Source organism: Pithys albifrons, chromosome 1 (assembly GCF_047495875.1).
Source record: "Pithys albifrons albifrons isolate INPA30051 chromosome 1, PitAlb_v1, whole genome shotgun sequence".
NCBI classification, from domain to species: domain Eukaryota; kingdom Metazoa; phylum Chordata; class Aves; order Passeriformes; family Thamnophilidae; genus Pithys; species Pithys albifrons.
The window spans coordinates 113699186-113720271 of NC_092458.1; the positions used below are offsets into that span (position 1 = coordinate 113699186).

The 21086-nt window shown below is 46.9% G+C and overlaps 2 protein-coding genes across 2 annotated transcripts in view; one reads left to right on the forward strand and one right to left on the reverse strand.

The window, feature by feature from the left end:
- The first annotated feature begins 1302 nt into the window (after positions 1–1302).
- Positions 1303–12684, forward strand: RIOX2 (ribosomal oxygenase 2). The gene is made up of 10 exons (XM_071564134.1): positions 1303–1389; positions 3566–4001; positions 5097–5216; positions 6498–6626; positions 7794–7897; positions 8726–8828; positions 9435–9600; positions 10042–10130; positions 11138–11248; positions 12434–12684. The coding sequence occupies exons 2-10, from the start codon at positions 3570–3572 to the stop codon at positions 12590–12592; spliced, it is 1413 nt and encodes a 470-aa protein (XP_071420235.1). The 5' UTR covers positions 1303–1389; positions 3566–3569; the 3' UTR covers positions 12593–12684.
- A 661-nt stretch (positions 12685–13345) lies between these two features.
- CRYBG3 (crystallin beta-gamma domain containing 3) overlaps positions 13346–21086 on the reverse strand; it is an 86333-nt gene continuing 78592 nt past the window's right edge. The window contains exons 18-22 of the mRNA XM_071568818.1: positions 20829–20968; positions 17716–17839; positions 16157–16315; positions 15455–15614; positions 13346–15055 (exon numbers count right to left, since the gene is read on the reverse strand). Of these exons, the coding sequence (XP_071424919.1) occupies positions 14967–15055; positions 15455–15614; positions 16157–16315; positions 17716–17839; positions 20829–20968 (672 nt within the window). The 3' untranslated portion in view covers positions 13346–14966. The remainder of the gene's footprint in view (positions 15056–15454; positions 15615–16156; positions 16316–17715; positions 17840–20828; positions 20969–21086) is intronic.

Below are 21086 nucleotides of genomic sequence, written 5' to 3' on the forward strand. Positions count from 1 at the left end.
CAAAGCTTTACTACTCTTGTGAAAGAAATAAAGAGAATTTCATGACAGTGACCTATTTTTTACAGAGCTGCAAAAATGCATGTCTGAATATCCCAACTATTGGTGATCATTTACCTTTAAAATATTTGCAATGCAGTAATTTTTGCAAAGTATTCTGAATGTTGAGTGATGTAGTGAGGACCTCAGAAAGTAGAGAATTTCTTCTGCTTCGAAACTCACAGGCCTATAAAAATGCTTTCTAGAGAAACTTAAATTTTCTATCTAATTTGTACTACAATTGGGACAGCTGTAGGTTCAGCCCTGGCAAAATCTCTCTCCTGGTAACTCAGCCACGTGCTGATTAATCTGTATTTCATGTTCAAGTGACCACGATATTGTGGCCAGCTGGAGACAGAGCAGTCCAGGTGGTAAAGAAACAAGAACTGAACACAACCAGCCTTTTTCTCTCCTCCATCCCCCTTTTCCATGTATTATTTTGCCAGTTTCTCTCTTGTAGGAGTTTTCTGGATGCATCCAGGAATGCAGAGCCCACTGGAATCACGTAACACTCGTTCCAAAGGATCCAGCTAGTGCCAGGGCGAGCAGGAGGAATAAATGTGAGCACAGCATACTTGGAACAAGACTGCAAAACCATTTTCCATACAGGAGGGATCTGATTTGGTGCTGGAGACATGAAAGGCTCTGTACTTAAATCAGCACTGTAAGGCTGCTGAAGCTCCCAAAATTCACCGTTTCCTGCCAGTTCTGCTCCATATCCCTCAAACTACCCATGCACAAGGACAAAGCTTTAGCAAAGCCCACCTAACTTTTTTTATTTATGACAGGATTTTGGCCCAGGGGAAAAAAAATAATGCAGCTGAAGCGCGGGCGCTGCTGTACGGAGCAAAATGTAATCCATGTGATCAACCTTAGTGGAGGTACTGCTGCCTTCCTGCTGGGATATCTGCAGGAATAACGCTGTAATACTGCCGGAAGCGTCTCCTCCCGTGACTCCCAGCGACCTCCTCCCGCTTCCACCCGGTACATTCTGCCCGTTCTCCCCCGTCCCGATCCAGCCCAGCAGCCCCAGCCCAGCCCATGTGCCCGCCCCGATCCAGCCCAGCAGCCCCAGCCCATCCCATGAGCCCGCCCCGATCCATCCCAGCATCCCCAGCCGAGCCCATGTGCCCGCCCCGATCCATCCCAGCATCCCCAGCCGAGCCCATGTGCCCGCCCCGATCCATCCCAGCATCCCCAGCCCAGCCCATGTGCCCGCCCCGATCCAGCCCAGCAGCCCCAGCCCAGCCCATGAGCCCGCCCCGATCCATCCCAGCATCCTCAGCCCGTCGCATATGCCCGCCCCGATCCATCCCAGCATCCCCACCCCAGCCCATGTGCCCGCCCCGTCCGGTGAGTGCGGGGCCGCTGGAAGGGGAGGAATGGAGGGGTGGGATGGGGATGATGGGATAGAGGGGGGAGCAGTGAGACTGCGTGTCCTCAGAGCCGCCGTGCCCGGCGGAATTCCCGCTGCTTCCCAGCAGTGGGAGCACGTGGGGCGGGAGCACGTGTTGGCGGCAGGGAACAGCCGCTCCCGTGTCCGGGGGATGCTCTGCCGGCAGGGAAGGGCTTGTGAATGACTCCGGTGCTGCTCCACCCGCACTGCTGCATCCAGAGCAGGAGGAGAGGGAGGACATCCCGCCCCTCTGCCCGCTCCGGTGCTGCTCCACTCGCACTGCTGCATCCACATCATAAAGGTCTCTCTGGAGAGATTTTTGCAGCCTTTCAGTACTCAAATGCTGCAAAAAAGATGCAGAGAGACTTCGTAGGAGGGCCTGTAGCACAGGGCAAGGGGCAGCGGTTTTCAGCTGAAAGAGGGTAGGTTTAGGTTAAGTGTAAGGGAGAGTTTTTTTCTGATGAGGGTGGTGAGATGATGATGAGTGGATGCCTCATCCCTGGAATTCAAGTGTTCAAGGCTTGTTGGATGCTGTTGGATCCCGTTGGATGGGGGGTTGAGTATCCCTGCCCATGGCAGGGAGGTTGGAACTAGATCACAGAATCACAGACTGTTCTGAGTTGGAAGGACTCCCAAGGATCATCGAGTCCAACTCTTAAGTCAATGGCCCACACAGGGGATTGAACCCATGGCCTTGGCATTATTACAGCCAAGTTTTAACCAACTGAGCTGATCTCAGAAGATGATCTCTTCCAACCCAAGCCATTCTGTGGGTGTGCAGTTGTAGGAACAGAACAGGGTGTAAATGAAGCTGCATTCTCTGACTGGTGCATACCTGAATGTGGCTTCTTTGAGTCCATGTGAGTGAGCTGTGAGGTTGGTGTGATGGATTTAGGTCTGGAATTCAAAACTGGTCACTCAGGCCTGATTGAGTTTGTGTTGCTGGCGTTAGAGGATGTCAGTTGTAGCTCTCAGTGCTGGCAGCATCGTCTGATACTGCACCATCTTCAGATCTTGGTGTTAATCAGGGACTCATTTTCAGCATTTAATTTTTTAATCATTCCCTTGCCTCATACAGAACTGTACCTTGCTGTAGTTGGGAATGCCCATCTGCCCAGGAAGGAGGTGATGTGAACTCCCTCCTGCAGGGCTGGGGTGACCACAGATTGCTGTGGAGGGACAGGAACTGCTGATGGAACACTGCCCAGGAGTCAGTGGGTGGGCAGGGGTGTCCTGCTGCACAGGAGAACTTAGTGCTGCACGTAAATAGCAGGACTGGAGTTTAATTTTCAAGATATGGGATTGACAACATTTGCTTTTGGGAGTAGAGCTGTCATTTTTACTTAGAAATTGATTCTTGCCTTAACTTTCTAGAGAATTTGGCAGCTAAACCATTTGTGGATTAACTTTTATTTCTGCATCAAGCTTTCTGCCTGGAAAACCAAAGTCAATGACTTCCCACTTTAAATGTCTCTACTTGTATGAAAGAATTCCCTTTGTTCTACATAAACAACAAAGTCTGACAGCTTGGCAGGAATGATGAAAGCAGAATCTTGGCATTTTAGTTTTTAAACTAGTAAACTCTACAAGTTTTAAATTGTAAATTCAGTAATTACAGAGCATCAGCAGAAAGGCCTAACAGTGTTTCCTGTCTTCTGTAAACTGCTAATGCATTTAAGGGAATTGCAATGGAGTACCAGTTTCTGATCCTGTCCCCTCTCTCCATTCCCTCTGCATGATGCCATTGAAGCTCTTAAAGTTTGATTTTTTAAAATAATTCCCAGTTTTTGCTACAGAAGACCAGTTGACCACAGGTTCCCTGTGTGGGTGGGTTTTGTACAGATTGTACAAAAGTCTGAATTTGTGCAGATCCACTGGGTTTCATGGCATGTTTTTGAGTGTAGACTCAGCTGTGGGATTTGAGCTGTGTGAGCAACAGGTCCCATTTGAAGTTTGCTGAGGTTTGAGAAAGGATTCCTGTGGGCTTTCCATGTTCTGCTGCTTGGAGCACACAGTGAGCCTCTGAAAGGAGAGCTATTCCCACTGGGTAAGTTAAGGAGTTCTGCTCTGGGCCTGTGGGCTCTTGAGGTTGTGTTGCTGATTGACTGACTGCTCCTCTCTCCTCTTCAACAGGAACATGCCCAAGAAAGGAGGGAAGCATCTCAAAATGGGCAAAGAAACACAGGCCCAGTGCAAACGAGCAAAGCTGGAGGCACCTTGTTCTCCCTCAGTCCTGAATTTTGAGACCCCAGACAGCCTCTTTGTAAGCTTGATCTCCCCCATCAAAGCAGAGGAGTTTTTCAGGGAATACTGGGAGCAGAAGCCTCTCCTTGTGCAGAGGGATGATCCCCTGGTGGCTGCTTACTACCTGTCCCTGTTCCAGCTGGCAGAGCTGCAGGAGCTGTGCCACCAGGGCCTGTGCTATGGGCGGGATGTCAACGTCTGCAGGTGTGTGAAGGGCAAGAAGAAGGTCTTAAATAAAGGAGGTAAAGTGAATTACGTTCAGCTGAAGAAGGATTTTGACCAGAAAAAGGCCACAATACAGTTTCACCAGCCTCAGAGATTTAAGGTGGGATTAAGTGGATGTAATTAGTGCTGGCTTTATAATGGGGTGTGCTTTGCTTGAGCTGCACTAGACCTTGGATTCATGTCTGTCCCCAGGGGAGGTGGTTGGCACTGATGACCTGCTGAAATATGTATTAAAACATAGTTTATACTTTTCCACTGTCTATCACATTTTAGTGTTCTGCAGCAAGATCAAAATCTGACTCATGCTATAATACTAAGGATTCTTTGTTAAATTTTGCTTTGTCACATAAATTTTTGAAAAGAATAAGTGCACCAAATGGATGATTAGGCAACTGGACTTAAAGTATCCCTTCTGCCCTGCTGTTTCCTTGTGCAAACAGGGGCTTTTGAGCCTTGTCCCTTTCATGGAGCACAAGGTGTGAAACCATGTAAGATATTTCCACTCCACTCTTCTTCCCAGTGGATTGCCCCATGGAAGTGTACCACCCCAGTGTAGCTGAGTGTCCTCAGTCCTTGTGTGTGAGGAGACAGTTGTGTGAAGGACTGGGATGTTTGTTGCAACTTGGATTTAGGCACTCCTGGTTTTTTCCAAAGGTGTCAATGCAGTTTAATTGTCAGTGGGACCCAAAAAAGGTCCCAAATACAAGCTGAGCCCCAGGTGTGGCATTGCTGATCTCAGTTTTAATGGCCAAACTGCACTCATGTGGGTCTGGTACTGGGCACATCTGGTACTGGGCACATTCTGCTTTTTTCTCTTTGTTGTGTCCATCACATATTGGGTGTGGATGAGTAAAGTTTGTTCTGGAATATTCCCAAATGATCGGAGTCACTGGGGAAAGGTCTCTGGTGCAGGCCCATGGAATGAAAGTCCTGCATGTGCTTATTTATGGTGTTTTGCTCTTTGTGGGATGGTTGAATGGTTTGTTTCCCTCTGTTTAGCCTCCTTTGTCTGGTTCTGCAGCCTGAAAGTGGCACAGAGAAGAGAACAAGGCAATTACTTTCCTGGCAGATCTCCTTTGCACTTTCAGGAGAGACAGAGCCTTCCCAGCCTCTCTGCCTGTGGGGCTGTGATCATCATTCCCAAGCCATGGGAGGCCGAGCTCCTCAGCAGTAACAGCACCGTTTCTTTTCGTAGGAGGAGCTGTGGAAGATTCAGGAGAAGCTGGAGTGCTACTTTGGGTCTCTGGTGGGCTCCAATGTTTACATCACTCCCCAGGGCTCCCAGGGCCTTCCCCCTCACTATGATGATGTTGAGGTAGGACAGCACCTCCTTGTCTGTGGAACTCTGCATATGGATACCTGTGTGTGCTCCCAGCCCTTCCCCAATAAACATTATGGGAAAATGTTTTTTTCCACTGAAAACTTAGGGTAGTTATTTGTGTTTCCTTGTGGTCGTTTTTATTACATATTGTGTTGAAAATGTACTCGTAGTAATATCTAATCATAACATCATGTAAACTGGGCTTTCCAGACATGGTATTTCCATTAGATGGGAAGAGAATTTATTGTCACAGCTGCAGGAGCTTTCTGGCACCTTTTGTTCATTTTCACTTCATTCTGGCCCCAAGAATTGACAAATCCTTTTTCCTTTGCTAAGAACTTGCTGTCTCTTCAGCAGCACAGTGAGAGCAGACTGTGCTTTTTGCTCCTGCTGGTTTTAAGAAGTTCCTGGTACGATGAAGTCCTGTGGTCGAAATGCATTTTAAATCAGCTTCTAAAAGGAATATGCAAATATGCATATAATACATATAAAAAAAGTAGGGCTATCCCACTAAAACCAAAACAAAAAATGCAACCTTTCCATGTATGCTTTGCTTTTTAATATTTTAATTAAATACTCATTAAAAACACCTGGAGTTTCATATTCCTTATGCTTGTTAATCAGCTTTTCTGGTTTATGCCATCCACCCCCAGAGAGCACCCCAGAGAGGTTTCTGATGCTCTGTTGGTGAATGGTGATAAATTTGGGATATTTGTGTGGCAGATGTAACTCTGACATTTCCTCAGTTGGTTCAAACTTGGCTGTAATAATGCCAAGGCCATGGGTTCAATCCCTTGTGTGGGCCATTGACTCAATGATCCTTGGGGGGGGTCCCTTCCAGCTCAGAATAGTATGGGATTCTACCTGAGATTTTATGTCACTTTTGGGTTAGTTTTCTATCACTTAAATGACTGGAGAGAGGCAGAGATTTTCAAATGCCTGTCTTAGGAAAAAGCAGATCACACTTCACAACTCTTCTATCTGTTGTCTCTAAATAGAGGCCAAAAAATCAGTTCAAATACAAATCTCTGCATTGTAAAAACCTGAAAATTAATGTGAAAGGAATTATGTTTGCCTTGCTGTGGAACAGCTGAGAGCAGGGAAGGGGAAATCTGTGTAGTCTTAGTCAGAAAAGCAACTTGGGGTGTTTCTGCTGTTTGCTTTCTGTCCCTGATTTCTGACTTGGTTCCCCAGGCTTGGCAAATCAGAAGACAAAACACCTGATCAGTTGGGTTGCAAAACTCCTTATGGATCTGGATTTATGTTGTTTTGCAGGTGTTTATCCTGCAGCTGGAAGGGGAGAAGCACTGGAGACTCTACAAACCAACAGTGCACTTGGCTCGGGAATACAACGTTGAGTCAGAGGAAAGGATTGGGAATCCCACACATGAGTTCATATTAAAGGTACTGTGATTTAATTGCTTCAGAACAGTTTAAAATGCTCCATTTCTTGAAGACAGAATTCTCAGTGATTGTGGCTGTGAAGTTCAGGGGTTTGCACACAAAACACTGTGAGCACAAGGAATTTGGGTGATAGTTGTCTAAGCCTTTTTCAAAGGTACCCTTTGCTTGTAGTATTTAAATAATGGACCCAAACCCCCAGTTATTTCTGGAAATTCACCATATTCTCCAGGCTGGGCACCCCGACTCCTGGATGATGTTTGTGGAGTTGTGTGCAGGAAAACCATTGGGTTTATTTGTGATTATTAAACATTGTTATGCTTTTGCATTCTGCCTGTGAGCAAAGAGGCTGATCCTTCTGTGCACTGAACATTGTCACTGCTCTGGTGAATCAGATTTAAATATTTACCCTTGGTTGATAAACAAAAGCATGAACTAAACCCCATGGAATATATCTGTGTTAGTGCAGGAGGCTCTTACAAGTAGCTGATGTGGCCAAATTTGAGGACTGGCAGAATAAAACTGGAATCAGATTTAATGATTGTTACTTTATGAATTTTCTCTTTGTGCTGTCCAGCTGTGTAGGTGTTCACAGGACAAGCCATAAGGAAACTTGTATTTCCTTCCTGGAGGTAATTTCATGTGCTCTGCACTCTTTCTAGTCTTGACTCTCCTAATCTGAACTTTTTTCAGAGTGGAGTTTTAGTTGACCTAGTTGAGAAGAAAGATAAGGAGGAGGAAGGTTGTACCTGTTTTTGAGTGTTTTAACTGAATATTTCAGACCAATATTGTAACAAGTTACCATTTCTATAGAGTATTTGGCTTTTCTTGTGGAATATCAGCCTTTTCTCTTGCTGTACTGCGACCAAATTCACATTTTACTGCTCCAACAGGTTCATCTCAGCTGCTGCTTTGCCCTCCTCATGCAGCTCAGTAGGAATCTGCATGTCCTACAGTTAAAGGCTTGTTTGGTGTTTTGGGGCAGGTGTGTAGTAAATATTGACAGCAGGTTGGAAAGTTTGAGGTTTTGACCTTCTGGCTTGGTGTTATGTTGTTAAAATCATTGTGTGATTTTCAGGTGTATTGTCAGTCTGTCTGCTCAGGGGGTGTTTTCTCTGCTTTGACTCCAATAAGGGTGTATCAAACCAATTCTCCCTGATTTCCCTGCAGCCTGGTGACCTGCTGTACTTCCCCAGAGGGACCATTCACCAGGCTGACACTCCCCTTGGCACCTCCCATTCAACACACCTGACCATCAGTACCTACCAGAACAAGTAAGTATCCTTTGTTTCCTGTTTTCTGTGGCTTTCCTCTGCCAGGTGTGTGTGAGTAGCACAGACCTGAGATGTGGTGACAGGGAATAGATGTGGGTGTCCCACTGTGGTGTAAGTGCCCTGCTGTTGTAACAGGATCTAAGCTGGTTTTGAGGCAGCAGTAATTGAATTTTGGGGTTTGGGGGAAGGAGGGGAGCAAGACTGTTGTTTGAAGCAGCCTGTTTGCCAGGCTTTCATGCAGCAACCTTGATTGGGTTTTAATTCCTTATTTTAGTGTTTACCAGCTGTAGACTTTAATGTGGAAGATGCTACAACTCCAGACTCACTCCTGTGTTTAAAAACAATCTCTCATCAGTGACTGAAGTTCCTGTTCATGTCATAACTCAGAGTCTTGAGTTTCTCCTTTCATCCTGTTTTCTCCTGTGTGTGATAGTCACCCACATGTCTTCTGACAGATTTGCTACCAATTCTTGTTTGCAAATATCTTCTGCTTATTTGTGTGTTTTATCTCCTACCCCGTGTGCAAGTCAGATTTCTTATGACACAGGCCTGGTCCTTGTGCCCACTGAGCTGTTATCACCCAGTGAAATGTTCCTGCCACCCAATCAGCCTCCTGGATGCTGAGGTTGGAGTATTGGCCTGAGTTAGGAGTTGGGGAGGGTTTCTGTTAGCCACAAACTGGGCAGAATAAGCTTGGGCATATGCTGAATAACTGTGAGATGAGTCTCTGACCACCAAGCACGTTTGGCATTGTCAGGGTTTCCAGCCCATGGCACCAGGTAAGATGTCTGTTTTATTTCGGTAATTTGTTTTCTCCCTCTCCATCAGCTCTTGGGCAGATTTCCTGCTGGATGCAATTCCTGGCCTTGTGTTTGACACAGCAAAGGACGACGTGGCGCTGAGGAAAAGCATCCCAAGGCAACTGCTCATGGTAGGTGTGTGGGACTGAGGGAATAGTGGTGTCTACAGGGGAAACTTCTGCCCTGGATCTGCTCTGAAGGCTCAGTGCAATGGCACTGGTTGTCCAGCAGCTCAACCCCTTCTTCTGAACCCTCAGGGTGGCTGTTCTGAGCTTTGCTCCATCTGAAGCATTGCCTAATTCATTGCACTGCTTTTCTTTTGTGTCAGTGTCTTTATATGGCTTGTTTCCTCCTAAGAGTGATGGTATTTGCTTGGGATCTGTCACACAGGCACAGTTCCTCTCAGGCCAAGTTTTTGAGGCTTTTTAAGTTCAGTAAATTGTTGTGTGACCCCTTTATGGTGATCCTGTGGTGCTGATCAGCCCCTCAGTGTGCTGGAGGAACAAATGTCTCTCCAGCTGTGCTTGGTGTCCTTTAGAACTGCAGCAGAGCAAGGAAAGTGAATTCAGCTTTGATGTGTGAACAGCTCGTGGGGAAGGTGGGAAGGAACAAAGGTGGTTGTTTGGGGACTTTGGCAAAGACAAAATCCAGGCTTTTCCAGCATCACTGCTCTGGCTCAGGCCTGGTGTGTTCAGCTGGAACTCACGTGGAAACAGCTGAGTGTGAGTGTTTGCCAGCAGGTGGATGCAGCTGAATGGACAGAGAAGCTGAGCAGCCTCCTGAGGCGCCTGGCAGAGCGTGTGGAGGAATCCAGGGAGCTCCGGGCGTCCGACATGAGGAAGGATTTCATCACACACCGCCTGCCGCCCTGCCTGGGGGGCGGCTCTCAGTCCTTGGGCCCAGGTGGGTTTGAGTGTTCCCACAACTGGCTCACGTTGTGGTTTCTGGAACTTTCAGTATTTTATGGTGGGCAAAGCTCACAGCCCACCCTCAGCTCCCTGTGGTGTTTATTGGTTAATCCTCCATGTCTAGTCGGGGAGATGACACATGGAATTAAGGTTATCCCAGACTGGAATTGGCAGCTTTCCTAAACTGTACCCTGAGAGCATTTCACTGGTGTTTGTCCCTGGGCTCCAGCCTGCTGTTTATTACAGCTCTTTGTAGCCTGGAAAGGTGACAGAATTAAAAAATCTCTTTCTCCTTTGCCCCCTTCCCTGCATGTGGGTGTGGAAACGGGTTAACAAACACTCCAGCCCTAAGAGAGTGGGGACAGCACAGAGGGGGCCCCATTTCTACCATTTGTCTGGTTTTCTTCCTTTCTGAGGCAGAGTTTATTTTTCCTAGGTGGGAAATTTCCAAAAATAGACAGCAAAATCAGGCTGCAGTTCAGAGACCACGCTCTCCTCACCGTGGAACCAGACCAGGAGGATGCTGTGAGTATAGTGAGCCCACCCTGCCCACCCCTGGGGTGGGCTGGGAGTGCCAGGCATGGACTTGCTGCTCCTCTCTGCTGGTCTGAGAGGGTGGGGCAGTTAACACTGAGCTGGACCCTGCTTTTTTCTTCTATTTTTTGTATTTAAGGACATGAGTAAGTTATAAAAATAGGTTTCCTCAAGAGAGGGAATTCTCCTGATTGCAGCTGCATTTAGTCTTCACTTCTGAGTTATCTCTGATCCAAGCAGGGGCACTACTGAGGTGTTCCACAACATAAATATATCTGTCTTGCATTGTGCTGTGTTTGCTCCTTATCCATCAAGGTTCATTAGTATGAAATTGTAGAAGTGCTTTTTATTATCTCAATTTTTTAAAAAAAGGGGTGGGACACAGGATAGATTAGCTTGTACAGTTTGGGGGTTTTTTTGGATGAGTGTTTCCCTCCAAGAAAAACACACATGACTTTCTGGGTTTTCTCCCCCACTTTGTTTGTGTCCATATTGCTGTGAGACTGTGTAGGTTTGGGGAGCTGTTTTTTCCTAATTTTTTTTCCACCTTGCCTTTTGATGTCGCACAGATCAACCCAGAATGACATGCAAGACTTGTGTCCACAAATTCCATGTGCAGAGAGCTCTGCATTGCTCTGCACAGCTCTGACCAAGGGCTGATAATGGACATGTGATTGTGAAGAGACAGATCAGCATCAGGCTGGAAATGTTTTGATTCACATCTGCTCAGTAATACTTTCCCTTAAAGGGCCTGTTTTCTGTACAGCATCAGTCCTGTGACTCTGGTAGGGGCAGTTTTAAGGCAGAAGATGATTGTAAATAGATTTTCAGAGGTGTTTGGGGAGTGCCTTATTGCTGTGGGAGTGGCTGTTGGATATTCAGCTGAGACAGTGACTTTGTTGTCAGAGTGGACTCCACCATCAAGCAGCATTTGCAGCTGGAGTGGGATGAATTTGAGGGTGTGGATCGTATTTTCTTTTGTTCCTGCTGTCTTTCAGGATGAAATTCGCAGGGACATGGTTTATGTGTATCATTCCTTGAAGAACAGGAGGGAAACCCACATGATGGGGACAGAAGATGACACTGCCAGTGAGGGTGGCACAGCACAGGTTTGTCCCTGCAAACACACACCAAAAATTAGGTGGGTTTTGCTGCTTAAGATGAGCTTGGGAGCAGGGCCTGGGTCCTGCTGTGTCCTCAGCACCCAGAGCATTTCTGCCCATCCCACAGTGCAGCTGAGCTCAGGCTGCAACACAGAGGCGGTTACCAGGAGCTCAGCAATGTCATCTCATGCTTAATTAAATGTTGGAGATGTTAACTGGATTTCTTGTGCAATGCCTTATGGCCCAGTTAGCAAACCTACTGGAGCAACTAAAACCATCTCTTAACTTCTGTGTCCTGTTGAGGCTGCTGGATATTCAGCACTCATAGGGAGTGCCATGCTGAGCCATGTTAGATCTGTATCCACTGGAACATCCTGCAGGGCTGTTCAGTTTAGGGGAGGTGGCTCAACACTGGGAGTAAAGACCCACCTTGTTCTGAAATGTAGGGAGGGAGCTTTTCATGTTTTTGATAAGGCTGCACATGGTTGGCCTCTGTGCCTGCTTGTATATACTGAGTCAAAAATCCTCCTTAAGTGTGGCTTGAGCTCTGCAACTCCCATTTCTGCTTTTATGACAGTGAGATGCTCAGTCTTAGGTCTGTGATCCGAAACACTTGATTTCAGGGCTGCACAAATGCACCACAGTCTGTCCTGGGCTCTGTAATTACAGCAAGGCTTTTTGCCTGGCACTTATTTTCCTTCTGAGGTAAATCCCACTGATCCTCAGGAGCTGAGGTTATACACTGGCACCTGACAACATGTGCACATCCCAGAAAATTCCTTCTTGCCCTTGAAGATTCCAGGCCTGGTAATGGAGCTCCTCTGTGCTTGTGTCAAACAATATCCAAAGATAGAAATAAACTTCTGTGACCTTCCAAAAATAATGGGTAGGGTTAGGCATAGGGAGTGTAGATTTAAGGTTATTTAATTCTTCAGTGTGGAAAGCACAGGAGGAAGCCACGTGCTGCAAACGTCCTACCTCATACAGTGTGCTGGAACTCATAAGAGAGTTCAGCATTTTCCCTACAAAGATTAAACTGGTCTGGATCAAACTGTGCCTTGTGGAGGATGCTCTCAGTGCCACCAGTGCAGGGTGGGAACAGAGCACATTCCTGCTCCCTCCCCAGAGCTGTGCAATGAGGACACTGCTCTCAGCTGAAGGGTTTGTGTTTCTCTCTCCTCTCCCCCCCAGACCCACGGGCTGCGCTTCCCTTTGTCACACCTGGCAGCGCTGAAGCAGATCTGGAGCAGCAGCACCGTTAATGTGCAAGAGCTCAACCTCCCCTCAGATGAGGAGAAACAAAACCTGGCCCTGGCCCTGTGGAGTGAGTGTCTGATTGAAGTTCTTTGATGCTTTTGGGAATTGGCTGCTCCTCTCTAAGGAGTAGTTCTGGCTATTAAACATCTCTTAGAGCAAGGATTATTAAATTACCTTTTTGTCCATCCAGCCTCTGGTTTGTAGTGCTGTGTAACAAATAAATACTTTTCTTTGCTCAGTTTTGGGAAACTGGGCATGGGGAGAAACAGGTAAAGCTGCCCATTGTCTGTGGGTGGATGAAGTCCCTCCCAGTGACACCAGTGCTGTGGATCCCCTTCCCTCTGGAGAGCTGCTGGGATGGGGAGGACACCCAAAGTTGTACTAGGAGCAGGTCCAGAACCTGGGGCATAAAACTAACTTGTTTTCTTCATTTATAAACTTTGCCAGCAGGAAAACCCTGAGAGCACAAAACCTTCTCAGTAAAAGCTGCGTGTGCTGCTCCCAAAGGGGGAAGATTTTGCCCAAGAATTCCCTTTCCTCTCAAAATCTGCCATCACTGGAGTAAACAAACAACAATATTTAACCTCCACCTCCCCCAGCACCAATTTAATGTGAAAATAACTCAGACATCTCTAACTGGAATCTGTATCTTTAATGCTCACTCAAGTGGGTTGAGATGAGCAATGCAGTCACTTTAATACTTCATTGATTTTTAATACCAGCAGAGCCACATACTCAATATACTCACCCCTTTTTTTGTCCACTTGAAATATATTACAGGTATGTGCTTGACAGCTGCTAAAAACTGTTGTTTAGGTTGTTTAGAAAAGAAACCAACAAGCAAAATGTTCCTCCTAAAAATTTTTATACAGTTAAAATATACATGCTTTAGCATTTTACATTCAAGGTCTCCTAAGTACAAAAGCCTGCTTTGCTTTGTTATGTAACACTGAGACACCAAAGATGATTTAGTCATTCTTCATTTAAAAAACTACAACTTTTTACACAGGCTTTTAAAAATTCAGATGGAAAGGAAGACACGTGCAGAACACTTGGTGTACTGACTCACATGGAAAAAAGCTAAACAAGTGCTTTAGTTGGAAAAATATATACATACATCTGAGGATCTGTTACTCAAACAGCAGATTTATGGTAATTTTAGAATGTAAAATAGTAAGTGCAAGTAGATTTTTTTAAATAGTACTAAATAGAACTCCATTTCGTACAAAAATAGACATCCATATATTTTATTTCTATGGCAAACTTAGGGTTTTGTCTTTATTTTGTTGGGGCATGATCCTGTTTGAGTGCACAACTGGAATAGTTACAGCTTTTGCAATTTAAAATATCTTGTCTTTAGCTAATCTGAACTCTTTAAATAGTCCTAAAATACATACCCTGAATATACAAATACAAGAAAAAAAGGGCATTTTCAAAGAAGTGATGCTGAAACCAGTGATGAAGGGACTCCTCAAGAAGCAAGCACTGGAGTGCAGGCTGGGAGCACCTTTGGGAACACGTGCTGGGGGAGTCGTGTCCTGGTTTTAAGACCAGGTGACATTGCACCAAATCAATCTGTACATTGGAACAAAATGCAGCTACATTTGGAATAGTTGCTGTGCCAAAAGCAGCTTAGCCCTTGCCCAAGTGCAGCCTCACCAGGACCACTTACCCCTGCTTGGATTCCTGCCCATGGGGCTCTGAGTAAAGGTGATCCCAGGGAGAACTCACAATTGGTGGGTCAGCAAAGTTCCTCACTCTGGGAATTCATTCAAACCCCAGAGGACCAAGGCCAACCAGTAACACATTCAGGCTTCCTCCACTGCCTCCCTCCACATGCTGAGCTGGAATTCCATCCAAAGCTGCCTTCACATGAACAGAATTATTTGCATTTTAGCAACAGACATGATCTGAGCTTTGGGATGGCCTGAAGCCCAACAGTTTTGCTTGGGACACAAAGGTCCAACTCCCTTCTTTCAAGCTCAGCAGTGCATCAGTTCCTCAGGGAGCTTCCATCAGTAGGAGAGGAGCAGAAGTTCCTCAGGGAGCTTCCATCAGTGGGAGAGGAGCAGAAGTTCCTCAGGGAGCTCCCATCAGTAGGAGAGGAGCAAAGACAACATTTCTGAAGAGCCTTTCCCACGTTACCTCTTGCAGCTCCTGTACTGCCAAACCTGTGTGAAGTCTTTCACCTTTACCTTTCACACTTCAGATGAAGAGCAAGAGTGACTTCCACTGGAGCAGCCCCTGAAGAATCCATTCCCTGCAGAGACTTTGGATCAACCTCCCTTCTCCCGTATCTGTGCAAAAACTCAGTTCCTGTCAGAGCTGGTGCTTGGCATGAAGGGAAGCAGAGAGAGGAGTTGCTGCCTGTGGCTCCAGTGGTGTGTGACTTCAGTAGTTGGGGGCTTTTTTCCCTCCTTTAGATGTTAACAGCCCACACAAGGTCCATCCATGGGGTGGGTTTTACTCACAGTATTTCAATGTCCCATTTCTGTGACAGTCTGTCTTCTGTTGGCTGATTCATAATGATGTGATTCTTGTCATAGTAGTTTCCTCCTTAAAAAACAAAAGAAAAGTCATGAAGGAAAGATTTTAAAAGAAATGCTCATAAAAATCTAAGCATAATCTTTAAGAAGTATGACTAAGTAGGAAAATTAGCAGAAAAATAGAAATTCCATCAGGTGGAGGGGCTGGTGTCTGCAGCTAAGCAATGACAATTTTAACCAGCCTTTTTTTAATTTCTTTTGAGCCACATCTCTTCTGTGGTTGCTTCTTCACCATTTTGTCTTCTGTAACTTCCATTTCTTGTCCCACTGTCAAGGAACTGGACATAAACCTAAAAGGAAACCTTAATCCAAAAAACAAAAGCTGGAATATGGCAATTAACCCTAATCAAAAAATACACCTACAACATGTGAGGTTTAGGGTTTTTTCGTTTGTTAATCCTTTAAATACCTTTAATATCAAGCACCAGTTGTTCACTGAGGTACGAACTGATGGTTCCATCCTCATTGAGTCTCCACTTTTGCCTGTCCTTCCCATGTTCTGCCCAAAGGGCAACTTTGGCTCCAGGCACGTCTCTGCCTCCAATGACATCCAGACAGGCATTGTTGGCCTAGGGAACAAGGAGAGAGGTGAGATCCAGGCCACAGAGCCTCAGCTTTGTGCCTGAATGACCACACATCAGGAGATCATGCTGCAGTTGGGTAGGAAGCCTAGCAAGCAAGGAACAGATTGTCCAGCAACGGATCAGCTGCTTGATAAAAGTGGTGGTCTCTCTTATTTCAGGTTTTTATGTTAAATTAGCAGCTTTTTTATGCTAATAACAGACTATTACAGGCAGCATTAATAGAAAATCACTTACTTCACTCACACATTGCTTTTCAGATAAATTCTTAACTGTTGTAAACATGTGACTTTAGACAAAACCAGGTTTCTACTTCCAGAAAGCACATCAATGCCATGGGACAGATGTGAAGAGCAGCCCAACCTGCCCAAGCAGACAGGCCCAGACATGGGAGGAGGATGCAGTTTTAAAAGTTCTGGTTTCAGACACGCAGAGAGACCAAAACCAAACCCATGGGGTTTTTAGTGCCAGGCCAGTCAGAGCAGAGCAGGGATCCAGCCCAGAGCCCCCGTCAGCACATGGAGACTCACCCTGGATCTGAGGAGCCCGTGGCAGTAGTGCCAGAGCTGGCTGTCCCCGCTGCTCCGGGGGGACGCGCACACCGACGCCGCCCTGATGTCTGCCAGGCTGCCAGTCACGGTCAGGTACCTGCCCTGGGCCCGGTTCCTCACCCTCAGGCACACTGCAGGCTGCAGGGAAAGGCACAGTTACAGCACACACACTGCCAGGGCTCAGCCCACAGGCCTCCCCTCCAGCACGTCTCTAAACACACCCAATTCCAGTATCCGATGAGCATGTTCAGTCATTTTTTTTGGTTAAGCAATAAGTGGTTTGCACATGCAGCAATGGCTCTCACTTCCAGTTATTATTGTTAAAAAATGTGTTTATGGCTGTAGAACTAATTGCTGTGGCATGCAAATCCATCTAGCTCAGCACATTTCGGTAACTACAGCCAGTAACCGGGCTGTGCTCCACGGGCTTTTTGTTCTTGGGGCACAAAACTTCCCGAGTTACAGACCCAGTAACTTCAGGCCCTGGTAACTGGCGTATGTGGCAGAGAGAGACACCACTGCCTCTGAGCCTACACAGAACACAAACTTGGTATCCCTGTTTACTCAGTTTACTCAAAACACAAAGAGGATTTTGTGGGGCTATTACAGCTTTGAGCTTTTGCTTTGTCATTCCTGATTTTGGCTCAAATAAAGAGCAGGGAGTTAAAAAGGGCAGCTCTGCTGGGACCCCAACTTAAGCAGAGTTTTTCTTCTGGGAGCTTAAATGCCCTTTTTTTGTATTCACACAACCCCTCAGCTCCAGGCAGTAAAGCCTCTGCCCTCAAGCATCGCCAAACACGAGGTGTGGCAGTTCAATGTGCAGTGACTCCTTACAAGGAATTATGAAGCCACTGAGCAAAGTCTCTCATTTTGCAGGGCTGGGCACTGACAACCCCTGCTTTGACTGGTGTGGAGCTTCTGTGTGCCACTGGTGACCTGATGAGAAGGCCTTGGGAAGGCAGAGAAGCACAATTGTACCTCCTTCTCCTTGAATTAGGGCCCTTTATCTCAGTCTTGCTTCCCCACCTGCCTTCTGCAAAGCTCCTACAAATGCTGGTTTGAGACCTGACCCTTTGAATGAGACTGGAATTGGCATTACTTGGGGTGAGGCAGAGAGGGAAAGCCTGGTGGGACTGCATGAACTTTGCCTGTTTTGGAAATCCAGGCTACAGCACAAAAAAATTTGCTCCTGCTTCCATTTATGTTAATTATGAAACAAATGCGAAATTGGTTTTCTCATTATATTGTTAAATGGCAAAAATGTAAAAATAGAGCATCTACAGAACATGCTAATGAGCAGTTCAGAAAAACAAAACTTGGCTCCAAGAAACGGAATTATTTCCCTTTAGGAGCCTAACATAGATCTCAATAACTGCCACAAGGGGAATTTCCTGCCTCACTTATCTTCCAGTAGGTCCTTCTGGCTGTCATCTTTGGCCTGATTTAAGGAGCACAACACTCACCACTGTCCTTACTGGTAGAGCTGACACTTGTGTGCTAATCCCTCTCCAAAAACCCCTCCTGGAGTCTCACAGTACCTGCTTCACAGGACGAAGGGAGCCAATCACTTTCCAGCCACTGTGTTCGCTCCAGTTTGAGATCTCACTGGGCTCCAGCAGGATCTGCTTCCCTAAGAAATTGCATCCCTCGTATGCAATCCACCTGGACACCAGAAACAGGACAGGGAACGTGTTAACCACAGCAAAAGCAGAACCAAACCCAAACTGCAGGTCAGGGCTGTGCTCCTGAAACCCCCAAACCTCCCCACAGTGCTGCTGATTTTAAACCTCTATTTCTGTGCTGCAAAATGCCATCCATTTCTGTGCTTTTACTGCCTTCTGTTGACATTAAAACCTGTTTTCTGTTTGTCTGCCTGAAATTTGTAAACTCTACTCCCCATTTCTCTCCCTCCCCCAGTTTTTCCCCACAAAAGGAGAAACCCAGTGGGAATGACGCTGGTCTCAGCAGGCACGAGTTAGGGAGCCCTCACCAGATGCATTACTTGCAGTTTGCCTGGTTGTACATATTAATTATGAGAGGATCTTGTCCCGTTTTTGTTACAGTGAAAGCTTTTCACAGCTATTGCACCTGGAAACACATGGGAAGTGTTTACAGCACAGCCTGTCAGTGCCTGTGTCTGAGCCATGGGCAGGGCTGATCCCTCAGTGCCAGGCAGGGCACACACAGACCCCTTGTTATCTGGGCATTGCTCACACAGGCAGCTCCAGGCTCTCAGATCCCTTCTGTTTGTACCAACAGGACATTGTTGTGTGCTCAGTGAATCCTGAATGCTCCTGAGCTCCTCTAACACAAAGCAAACCCTGGATTCCATGGTTACCTGTGCCGCAGGTTGGCTGCCAGAACACAATGGATGAGTGAGCCCTGAGGCAGTGAGAAAACATCCACAGCACTCACAGCACCTGGAATTTGCTTTTCCCACTGCACAAGATGTGGAGACACTGACAGTCAGCCTTGCTCAGGAGTCCATGGAGTGCTGACTGTGAGAGAACTGCCTTGCCCTGGGGCTGTGTCCCTGTTTCCTCAGGGAAAGCCCCACACATCCTGACCGACAGGTATCCAGAGCAGCCTGACCACCTCTGTGTGTTCACCTTTCTAAGGCATTTCTGCCTTTTATATTGCAATGTTTTCTGTCCAGTCACTGAGAATTCCTTTGTTAGCTTTGTGGAGCAGTCTCATTGGGAATGCACTTTCAAAGCAGACATTTACAGGAAACAGGGAGAGGGGGAAAAGACTGTCACAGTGATCACCATATGGAGCCAGGCTGGGTCTCTGGCACTCAGCAACAGACAGAACTCACCTCAGCCCTCACCAGGCTCTGCCTCCCCTCCCACATCTCCAGGTGTTTCAGCATCCAGCCCCCTGTGCCAAGCCCCAGCCCAGGCCTGCGCCATGACTGAGATGGCCACTTGGCTCAGGAAGGATCCTGAGCCTGGCAGCAAGATGGCATTGGAATATTTCCATCAATCTTTGCTGTTTGCCTACAGCTGACAGCAGGCTGTGGGACAAGGAGCTAAAGCACCTCTGAATCCGCCTTCCTGGGTTCTTACTCACAGGTGAGGCAAACAAACCCAATGACTTCCCATGACCACCTGACACCCTCAGCCTTTAGGCTCCCAATGTGCCACGTGGGATGAGCACAGGCTGTGGGGCTGTCTCCAGGAAGCATCACAGGGAGCTCAGAGGAACCCAGGCCTTCTGCCCTGAGCCTTCCCAAGGGCAGGGCAGCAGCTCCAGAGAGATGGAGGGGGCTGCAGTGCTGCACTCCTCTCCTGTGCTCTCTTGTCTGGGGGCCTAAAGCCATCACCCTTCCTCTGCAGCCCAGTGCATGGGCAGGGGGATTTGATTTTCTGATAATAACACCTAATGAGAGGGCAGAGAAAGCTCATAAAGGGATGTTTCCCAACAGGACAAACTCCAGACTGCAACACCTCCACAGAGGAATTAGAATCACAGAATCATAGGATGGATTGGGTTGGAAAAGACCTCTGAGATCATCAAGTCCAACCCTTGGTCCAACTCCAGTCCCTTTACCAGTCATGGCACTCAGTGCCACGGCCAAGCTCAGCTGAAAAACCTCCAGGGATGGGGAATCCACGCCCTCTCTGGGCAGCCCATTCCCTGCCAGAAATAAGTCAGGTGTTCCTCCTCCAAACTGACTCAGATCACAGGCAATGTGTGCATGGAATTCTCAGACAAACTGCAGCTCTTTGCCACCCTCCCAGCAGCAGACCATCCCTCATCCACATTTCCAGCACGGTTTTGGGATGCAAGTGGCACAGATGTTAAGGACTATGGCAAAGCTCTGGGGGTAAGTTCACATTCCACTATTCTCTCAAGAAAATTACAGCCTTGTCTATGTGAAAAAGGTGGGGAAAGGTCAAACATAAACATAGGAAATGTGTGTCACATTGGAAGAACAGCAGCTTCCAGCCAGTCTCAGAGGCAGGATGAGACCTCTGCAAGTTATTTGTTGCTGCTGTGGATGTGGAGGCTGAAAAAAAAATGGCCCAGACAGAACACTTAAGATGTTTTCCAAAAGGGGAAAGGGTGACATGTGGAAGAGGTTAGAAGGTCACTCCTGCAGATGTAAAATGGTTTTCACACAAGAACCTGGGTGTGTGTCCACACTCGTGGAGGAGGGTTAAACTAATAACAGAAGCAAATTCCTGTTCCAGCTGTCAGATCCACCCTGAGCTGCTCTCAGAAGCTGCTGCCTCTTTGGCAGCCAGTCAGCACATCGAGCTCCACTGCCCCTCTGCAGGGGTTTCAATCACTGCAGTTTGTAGCATAGCTGGTGTTCGCAGCCAGGCTCAGTTTACACGACCTGTCTTTGTAAGTCAGCAATCAAAACTTCCTTTTGGTTCCTGGCTGGAACAACAGGCCCTGCTGGTCATTACTGGATAGGGATAAAAGGGGGGAAGTGCATCCTCTGCCCAGAGTTTTTGTTCAAATTGGGTCTTGATACAAAAAGTGTGTCTGGCATTCAACTGCATTTTAGAATTTTGTGTTGTCTCAAAATTAAAGTCAGAATGTAAAACATCCCATGAGTAAGGCAAGGATTGGAGAAAATGCATGTTCTGTGTTAGCCCCTAGAGTGCAAAACAGACAGGAGTGTTTGTTCCATACTTACAGTCCACTTCTCACCCACACAGACTGAGTGTAAAAGTGAAGGTCCTCATTCAAGACAGAGTTGACAGGTCCACTGAAGTGCAGCTCCCTGCCCTTGCAGCATTCCAGAGTGAACAGGCTGATGGAAGGCTCAGCAAAGACCTGGGGAGGAGGAAGGAGGGGGAACGTTTCAGTAGGAATATCCAACTTCAGTGCCCCACTGACACAGGCAGACACATCACAATGCTGGGAGGCCTCTGTTTGCACCTAAAAAAACTCA

Bases quoted from the DNA above. Each gene is read 5' to 3' on its own strand.
- RIOX2 (XM_071564134.1), top strand. From the start codon at position 3,570: ATGCCCAAGAAAGGAGGGAAGCATCTCAAAATGGGCAAAGAAACACAG. The intron at 4,002-5,096 runs GTGGGATTAAGT...TTCTTTTCGTAG, and splicing joins ACCAGCCTCAGAGATTTAAG to GAGGAGCTGTGGAAGATTCA. The intron at 6,627-7,793 runs GTACTGTGATTT...ATTTCCCTGCAG, and splicing joins CACATGAGTTCATATTAAAG to CCTGGTGACCTGCTGTACTT.